The 10094-nt window shown below is 40.8% G+C and overlaps 1 protein-coding gene across 1 annotated transcript; it reads right to left on the bottom strand.

Moving 5' to 3' along the window:
• Positions 1-2335: 2335 nt before the first annotated feature.
• On the bottom strand, positions 2336-8530 carry LOC128890380 (uncharacterized). The gene is made up of 5 exons (XM_054148819.1): positions 8028-8530; positions 6510-7310; positions 5857-6290; positions 4142-5502; positions 2336-3661 (listed from the first exon to the last, which is right to left on the bottom strand). Exons 1-5 carry the CDS (start codon positions 8528-8530, stop codon positions 3236-3238), a joined length of 3525 nt encoding a protein of 1174 aa, XP_054004794.1. The 3' UTR covers positions 2336-3235.
• Positions 8531-10094: the final 1564 nt, after the last annotated feature.

The following is a 10094-nucleotide window of genomic DNA, read 5'->3' as shown; positions in this document are numbered from 1 at the left end:
TTAGTTAAGACCAAGTATATGTTTTAATTATATAGTGTCTCTGATAACAATATTGATGACGATTGGTAGCACCATCGACCTGAAATATCAAAGTACCGATCGAAAACCTTTTTCCATGCAACATGTTGTTTTCTTTATTTTTGTTCTTTTTGATACTAAATAAAAGTTTGTATTAATTTAGTGTTATTTACTTTAAATTAAACCCGCTTTCGTTGCCCATCAATTTTAATTACGTACGATAATATTTTATAACTTCAAAACATGAATGTTTTTAATGTTTATTAACATGTTAACATGTTTATAAAGTTTGTTAACATGTTTCGAAAATTTATTACCAAAAGTTATACTCGAGGTAAAATTGTTTCTTTCGTAAAATACAGTTCCTTTTTTAATACTACCGTGCTTTCTTCGAATCACTAACCTATCAAACTCTCCCTTGTCCGCCAGTGTGTCCTCCGTTTTCAACATTTTTGAAACTGCTGCCTCTTCAACGTAACCTTCTTCCATCCCCTCCGTTTGCTCTTCTCCCATGGATCCTACATCCTGCGTACCACTCGACGCCACGGACAACGAGTATTCCTTTTCCGTTTCCCGATTAGTCGCCGCGGACGCAGCGTCCTGTCCCGCGAGTTCCTCTTCCGGTATCGTGGACAGGTTCACCTGTGGCGACGATCTCGGCCTACCTTCCGCCGCGTGCGTCATGGAAATTGCCACAGTGTTCGTGCACACCGTTTCCCCGTCCGTTTGCTTCACAGTCATCGAGGCCACCCTCGACGAGATTATCTGTCCGCTGTCACCCTGCTCTTCCAGTGTCATCGCGAGTTCGCTCACATCGCCGTCGGTTTGCGAAGCCCGAGTCACGATCAAATTCGGACACGTCGGATCGCATAACATCGGCCACCTTTTTGATTCAACGACTTTTACCAGGCCGGACTGTAACGCTGCTCGACGTGGCGCCTCGACGTCCGCGAATTCGAAATTTTTTCGGGCTGGGTCGGCCGTCGTTTCGACATTTTTCGAGCGTTTCTCCCGTTTCTTTTTGAACCCTGAAAAAATTTTCAGGCATCGATCGACGAAGCCAAACGATCCTTCTGTGTTGACGGTCTTGCTCCTGGAGCTGCGAAGAATCACGCATTCTCCGCCGTAACGTTCTGAAACGAGCATTCCTGGTTTTTGCGGTGAATCGGTGATATCTGTTGCCGAATAGATGTCCGCAGTTACGTGGACGTTATCCGTTTCGATGATCGCTTCGGTTGCAATGTCTTTCGTTTCGGTTGCGTTCAATCGATCGCTAGTCTTCTGGCTGTATTGCGCTTCGGACTTTATCGGGCGATTTTCTTGGGCATTTTTCGGTAATTGCGTTGGATTCCTTTTGGTATCGTCGGTGTCGTGTTTGATGGGAATGTTTTTAGAATTTTTTGAAACGTTTGGGGACATTTTTACTCTGTTTCTGAGAAATATATTCATGCAGGTTTATCTGTACATTCTATGAAACATGTTCTTTCCCTCTTATGATGATTGTTACATGTATTTTGGGTAGGATTTTTTAGGTAACCATTGTTCGACGTTATCGAAATTGAAACTTGCTTGAAACGTGACAGATAATGTTATTGTGACTCGTGTCGCGAAATTCTTGTTGAATTGCAGCAATAATCTTGATAATTGTTGATTTTATTCGAATTAGTCAACATGTTTCGATGAACTGTATGAATGACTATAACTCTTGGAAATTACACTTTCAATTTAATATTCGTGTTGTTCATTCCACGTTAGAAGGTTATGTAGGATTACGTCCTGTGTATGTACGTAATGAACTTTGATAATTTACTACTTCATTTGCATAATGAATGTAGCCGTTTATTACAGCTCTTCATCATTATGATATATTCGAATACATCGCGGCGCTCTAATAGAGATAGTTTAATGTTATAATGTTAAAGAAATTTATTAGTAAATTTTCTGTAAAATTAAATTTCCCGTCTTAAAGCAGATAAAATAATTCAAAATAAAATTATTAAGGAGGATGCTTTGTTTATCTTAGCCATGTGTTTGTTGCTCCCGAGGAAACTAAAATAAGTATTAAATATTATAGACAACAATTCTTTTTTATGAAAGTTTTTTTCTGAGATATTTAATATTTATTAGTTATGATGTATTAACTAAAACACTGAATTAAATTTGATATTTTTCAAATTTATTACGTTTCACATTTAATATTTTCTGAATTTAACTTAATTTAGTCCAAATTTTACACTGTTCGATTTTTCTAGCACAGATAAGTAGAAAATGAGATTTTCATATCAACAACATTTGTTTAAAATCTTTTTCTCTATCACTAAAAGTAAATGAGTTATTTAAGTCACTGGTCTTAAATGGATCCCCTTACGAATTTAGTTTGAAACGAGTAGCTGATTAATTGATTCGATTTCTTACCATTGTTTACATTGTCAGCTTCTTTTCATTCACGCTTCTTCCGACCGCAAGGTCCAGCACAGGTCCCAGCTAAAAAAAAAAAGAGATTGCAACCTATTAGTATTACTATAATGTGATCTCATTATGGGAACGTACAAATTCGTTGATTATTTTCTTCATTCACAAAATATATAATGGAAAGGTTATCAAAGAAGCAGGTAAGTAGGAAGTATCTAGATTGAAAACATTGGAAATTGTTGACTTGAAATGAACGAAATTGCAGAACGAATGCATGATATATAAAAATTCAAGTGTTATTGTATAAATCAAAATTGTAGTGGTATATAAAAGGGGGAGAGGGTGAGATTATAAAGGAAGTAGGAAGTGCCTAGATCGTAAACACTGGAAATCATTGACTTGGAACAAACGAAATTTCAGATCGTTCTGAACAACCCAATATTATAATATTCTGCTAAAAAAAAAAAAAAAAAAAAAAAAAAACTTTGACATACGAATTTGTTGATCACTCGTATCCGTGGAGCAGTTGGCCACGTTCTCGTCGTTGGCGCACACACCGTTGCCCATCAAATCTTTCGACACTCTCGGTCTCGGACGCGTCGTTCTACCGTTTGTCGGCCGTTTTCTTCGTTTATGATTATTGTGCGGCAAATCGTCACGCGTCAAGTTCCGTCTCGTTCCATTCGCGGCCTGTATAGAATATTCAATTTCATCGTTCCGCTCTGCCTGACCATTAATTTCCATTCCTGCCTCCGGTGTAACCATGTTCTGGATGAATATTCAGCAGTACTCGTCCGTTGATTGGTTACGACGGAAGCAAGATGTAAGCTGTTCTCCGTACTTCTGCGCCGTTCGATTTCGCTGGATGCTCGTGCCCGTTGTCACCGTCTAAGGTCGTTTGCAATTTTATGCTCATCAGTATACGTCTCTTTTTGTTCCCGACTTGGTACTCGGATAGGATCTTCGTTAGAATCGTGCTCGACGTCTGCATCTCCACGCTCACGTAGTTACGCCTGCCTTCGAACTCCTGCGAGTATTCGAACGGCTCCATCGACAAATCTACGCTCTGCAGACCTGCTGCAGCCATATCAGCAGCAGGCGTCAAAGTAGTTATCCCTTCTGACGTGTCAGATTTTTCCACGGACTTGTCTACGATAGGATCAACTTCTCTTGGCGTTACATCTACCGTCTGAGCCTTCTCCGGTGTGGGTTCAATCGCTGACGGAGCTAACTGTAGAAATATATTGCATCGATTAAATTTGATAAACATTACGAATATTAGGAGTTACTGGAACGAGAAATCATTTTGGACGCGTGAAAATTATTGCTGTACTCTACAATTTTTTTTGCTGTACTGTACAATCTATATAGATATAATGATATTATAAATATAAAAATATTTCATATGTATAATATAATATAAAGCATACAAATATATAAATAAATAAATATATATAAATTTAAGATTGAATATCACATTTAAGAGTTCAAATTATATGTCGTACATATTTGATGTAATTCTAATAAATTAGTAATATTTATTATTATTATTATTTATATATATATATATATATATATATATATATATATATATATATATATTATAACATCATTTCGATTCTGACAACAATCAAATCTTTAAACAACAGTTTGAAACAATTATAACCTTTTTGACACCTAACTTTCAACCCACTACGAAAATTATACTCACCGGGTCAGCCCTGGCTCTCTCCTCTTCCGAAACTGTCTGTGATTCCTCCACCGTGGCATCAATCACTTCCGGAACTGCATCCACTGCATCAGTCTCAGTCTTCTCTAACTCAAGATACGCCACTTCAGGAGCTGCCTCTGCAGTATCAGTCTTCGTCAACGCGTCATCGCCAGTATGATCAAGCTCGACGTTTTTCTCAGGAACTGGCGCCTCCTGTCCACTCTCTGCGGGTTTATCAGCAGGCACATCCTCCGAAATACCAGTAGGTTCTTCGACTGCAGAAGGACCACCTATCTCCGCAACATCCTCTACAAGTGTCTCCTCGACCTTATCTTGCTCCTTAGCAGCACTCGCATCTTCAACGTCTTCCACAGTCTGTTCTACAGACGTATCTGCCACGGCCTCATCCTCATTTACATCAGCATCTCCGCTTAATGTAGGCGTAATTATCGGACCCTCTGTTGTTCCAGCGTCAGCAGGTGCTGCTGCCCCATTAGTCACTTCCTGTGCAACTTGCGGCGTCTCCGCAGCTGTTGAAGGAATCGTTGCTTTTTGCGGTGGGCAGATACAAGACTCCGCGTCTTCGCCGAAGGTTTCTTCAGCCTCTCTATCGCTACATATCACTCTATGCGACTTGATAAGCTCGCATTGAACTCCGGTGTCGGTCAAGGGCAACAATGACACAGCTGTCTTGTCTTTTGGAACGTTCTCTCGCCTAATCGGCGTGGAAGTTGCGAACCCATGTTGCACAGAGGACTTCCTCTGTGGAAGAGCAGGTTGCTTCTTCGACGTCTTTGATGCCCCTATCGCTGGCCTTCTCTGACCCGCAATTTCGGGACTATCCGCTGAAATCGTATTCACTTGTCTCATGGCTCTTATCCTCTTCTGAAATTGTACACTCCTCGTGCTATAAGGAGAATTCGTTGGCTCCGTTTCCATGATTATAGTATCTGCTTGAACTTGAACGTCCATGAACGTCACCGTGCGTCCCGACTGGTCGGGATGAACGATCATGGACGCGTCCTGCTGATCAATCGAGCTATTGTCTTCTTGGACGACCTGTCTCGGCCTTTCTTGGTTCCTGGAGCTGCTACTCCCGCGATTATGGGACGCGTCCGACTGTCTCCTCGCAGTTGAATTCGAGATTCTGTTAGAGTTCGAGGATTTCCTCCTTTGGCCAGCGTTCCCATCGCTGCCGCCCCTTTTGCGAGTTTCACCGTACTCGGGACGCTGCGAATCCGTAATGGGTTCTCCGTTCGGTGGATATACGTTTCGTTGAACGTCCTCGTCGCGAGGACCGGAATGCCAACCCTTATTTAATACGGTCTGTTCTCGAGTGTTGCGGTAGTTGCAGCGATCATCTGAAAACGAAAACTTCCGGTTTTTCCAACGTTACGACGGTTTCATTGGACGTCAACGACTAGACATAACTAAAATGCCGGATTCGATAGATAGTTGAAATAAATTTTTTGGAGTGAAATTAGAAACCTTTTGCTCCGTTTCACATTTGGGAGTCCAACAAAACTAAATTACTTTTTTAAATAAATATTTTTTTAATGAATTATGTTGGTCGGACAATATAGAGAAACTAGGAATTTATTGAAACTATTGTAGAAATAAATATTTCTTGAATTTAATTTTAAACAGATTTTATTTAATATATTCTTTCTTGCAATTTGGATTCTTAACTTATGATATCTAATTATGGTACATACATTTTTGGCAGTCGGGTAATTCAGCGACATTTGAGATATCATTAGCCGAGCAACAAATATTTTGACAACAGCGTACGTCATAATTCTTCGGTTTGTCTGACAATATTTCTTCGCAACATATTGTTTCGTGTAAACATTCTGGCGGATTGGTTTGGTCCGCGCAAGGATCGCTTCGGTCACATTTTGTTGCGCAAGTTTGAAACGCGCGAGGATCCTTTGCAGACTTCTTCGAGCGTTTTATTTTGGAGGTCTGCTTCATTATTTGGCCAATGTTGGTCGTCGCCACTTTTACAAAATTTTTACACGTGTCTTGCAGTTGCAACCATAATTTCCCTCTCCGAATATCTTCCCATAGGGATCTGTCACACGTTTCACATTGCTCGTCGCAACATGATGATTTCTTACCGACGAAGACGCAACTATCCGTCTGTGCTCTAGAAAATATTTTATAATTCATGATTCGTATTTTATCCATATTTAGTTCTAAAGATTACTCTAAAAAATAGGTCCTAATATAAATAAATCATAGCTGGCTTGTTATTACAATACATGATGTTTCAAGTTATCAAAATTATATTTAATAAAATTATGAATTACTATATTTAAAAGCATGTCGATCAGTTCCATCTGTTTTCTTGAACATTGTCAGTTACCTGCACTCGCGCTGATCCTGAAAGCTTACAGTGGACCTCGCATGCTTCGTTCTTGGATTGCAAAGTCCCATCGCTGCCAGGGTTCGTTGATCGATCGCGTCCTGGTCGAAACATTTCTCCATGGAATCGATTCGATCGGAGAAACTGCGTCCCATGGCTCCCGGTCGAGTCTTGCAATTGAGGCTGCATTTTTTAACAGTGTCGCCATGCTTCTTCGATTTACTGCGGCTTCTCAACGAGTCCGATTTATTTCTCCTCGCAGCAGATCGCTCTCTTCGCTTTGGACAGTCCTCGAGCGATTCCGTCGACTCCTGACACACCTGAAAGATCTGGCCCAATCTCAGACCGCAGACATCTGCCACGCTCTCGCCGATCTCGACGAATAAACTGGCCTTGGACGGTGTGCATTTCCTCGAGCAGAACGAGCACGCGGAATGACGAGGCTTCGTGAAGTGCACTCGTTGCAAGCACTGCTTGCTGGACGTGCGACAATTGCTGAGATATTTTGGATCTTCGAGTGGGCAACGCTTTTCCTTTTCCACGCACGTCGCGCACGGATTTTCCGTGCGTGTGGTCGGAGATATGCTCACGTTCGAGGAGTACACCTTCATTTTTTGGGAGCAACAGCAATCGTCGAAGCAAGCGTTCTCCGGCTCGAAATTCATGTTCTGCCAGTTTTGGCAAGCATCGTCGTAGTCAGACTGTGGGATCTCCATGATGAAGGACTCGCAATTCCCGCAACAGTTCTCGAACGTGCAGCGAAAATTCGTCGAGCTCCCACAGGGATCTTCTTGCTTCAGTCTGCGTTCGATAAGAATAATTGTTAACGCAAAGTTCTGTCTTTGAACATTCTGGTGAACGTAAGGCTGATACGAGCGATCCTCCTAGAGAGCGAGTAATTCGTGACGCGTTATGTGGAAACTGTGATAAGTGATACGTAGGAGTCGATGCACATAAATGAGACTGGTTTATTTCGTGTTATATGTACAAGGTGGTGCTTGAATACAATTGTGATTATTAGAATGCGTTATATGATGGTTTACTGTACCTGCATTTTTCCTTTTTGGCAGAAGATTTAGAATTGGAGCGGTTCCTTCGTTTCTTGTCAAACATTTGATTAATACTAAAACGCAACAAATGTAAACAGGCATTATTATGTACATAAATAGGGATTTTCAAAGGTTAACAAGAATTTACGAACTTTAAAGATAAGATGGACAGGTACTGTCTTGCAGTATTTATCTATTTTATTTTGTCGCTGTTTTAAATATTATATATTTCTGCTTCGTTACAATAAATAATAAAAATAATTTTCACAGGCAGTTCTGTGTCCCTGCAATACAAAAAAAACCATATTTTGAAAGTACTAAACTAGAATACCCCCTTAAATTTCAATTTATCATCTGTATCTGTAAGAATATGAATTTTCATAAACATTCGCAGTCTAATGATTATTCAATAAAGTTTGTTAAAATTAACAAATGTGTGCTATCTTTTGGTCGCGGAGAGCGCAATTACCTGTCGTAGCAGCTCTTGAACGAAACGTTATACTTCGGTTCGACCTCGATTTTCTTCTCGCATATCTCCCGTTGGGAAACCACGCTGATGTTGATTCCGTTCCTGCAACCCCCGTAAGCGGAGCCCTCATCCGCATCGAACGCCGGTGCGTCTTTCTCGGATCCGTGGCCGACGTACCACGGATCGCAATCCTTGCGTTGCCAAGCATTTTCGTCGTCGAATTTCACCAGGTTCACGTCGCTAACGTTCCCTCCACCCCTTTCGTGTTCGCACATCTCCGCGTAATTTCCACTTTGCTGGCCGCTCGTTTGATACTCGCGATCCATTCGATTCTCGGCGAAATCGCGCGAGCCAGCGCTTTCCAGCGAGCAGTTCGACTTCCTCGAGGCGGTATCCTCCTCGTTCTCTTTGTAGCGAATTTTTCGAACAACGCTCGTCGCTTCCAGCCTCGGTTCACCCTTGCGATCGCGTTGCACGGCATAATCGTTCCCATCCAAGTCCATTTGACCGGCTCAGCTGCGAAAACAGAGCCAATGCGCCCGTTTATTTCGAGCGACTGTGCGATTATCGAACGGCTGGACGATCATAGTGTATTACCTGTATTACCGTGTGCCGGAGCAAAGGGCGCGTGCGAATGGCCAATAATCTTTGAAATAAATTAATTAAGGACGACCGCTCGCGGGTGGAAAAGGCGGGGAGGGTCTGGCTCGGTCTATAGCGTGCGTCAGTTGAGCTTCCCTGGATGGCTGAGCATGTCTGCGTTCCTCGAGCGAGGAATTACGTGTATCATGATCTGAAAACGTTCCAAGTGACGTGAATTGCATTGTTATAAATCGGGGATGGTGAAAAATGGTGATTTTTATGATAGTTCTGGAGTTTGTATAGAAGTATATAAAATATTAAGAGTAATGGACACGTTGTACCGTTCAGAATATGAGACTTACTTTCATTTAAGTTTCGATTCTCTTTCTGTAGCTGTGAAAATATGAATTTGCATAAACAAAATTATTTCCACTCTATGCAACGTTGCGTTTCAAGTATTTCTCAGTTTCAGTATCTTTTGACAATATTTGATATGAATAATCTTCATAGACCCTGGTTGAAGATTTTTCATTTATTTCGAATATTAATTTACATTTACATTATTCAAATTCGCAGGAAGTACGCATTTTAAGTAAATAAAATAAATTATGACCAAAAGTTATTTTTATTATTTCATAAACATTATTACTGCATGAAAACTCGCACAAACGATAATAATTTTACCGAGAAAATAACGATCAAGGGAAAATCAAACTATTATAAATTGATGTATGTTTTAAATATTCGAATAATAGTGTAAAAATTAGAATATGTCTTATGATAGCTACTGTTGTTTAATAAATGTATCTATAAAGATATTAATAATCGTTCTGATCATTCGCTTAGAAATAGCTTCAACCTACAACAAAGTTGTAACAGAAACGTTGCCATTTAGGTAAATATCTTAAAAGGGGATTTTTACCCGTCAGGTCACCTGTGTAATTGATAACTATCCACATATCCTAAATTCACAAACATGTATTTGAAAATAATATCTAATAATTGCGTGATCCTCAACGTATCAAGAATCTGAAATAAAACTTTCTCCTTACATTCACAAGCTCTACCCGTTACACTTCTAATCCTATACAACATTTACCTCGGAAGACGCGACCTGTTGTCAAATTTGGAGAATACATGCAACGATGACCTACGATACGCGTTGAAAACACTTACCTAGACGGTCGAGTCGTATCGTCGAATACCAAACAGGCTGGAAAGTCGGAGACGTGTCGTCGTTTACTCTGGAACTTGTAAAATTTGGAATTTGTCGGGGTTAGTTGTCATTGCCGAATCGAGGGGGTGCCGAAAGTTTGGTTATGAGAGGTTGGGAAACATTCGCGACTGTTATCGCGCGGCGCAGTTATCGTGGTGTATTTTTACGCTCGCCTGTGACCGATGGACGCGCGCTGCGGAATATTCAGGGGGATACCGAAAACAAGCGCGACGCACGCGAAGAATATTCCATATTTTCGTAGCACGTTC

The sequence above is a fragment of the Hylaeus anthracinus genome, unplaced genomic scaffold (assembly GCF_026225885.1).
Source record: "Hylaeus anthracinus isolate JK02 unplaced genomic scaffold, UHH_iyHylAnth1.0_haploid 12000, whole genome shotgun sequence".
In the NCBI taxonomy this organism is placed as follows: Eukaryota; Metazoa; Arthropoda; class Insecta; order Hymenoptera; family Colletidae; genus Hylaeus; species Hylaeus anthracinus.
Note: the sequence above shows the minus strand (reverse complement) of the source record. Positions and strands in the feature narration are given on the sequence as shown.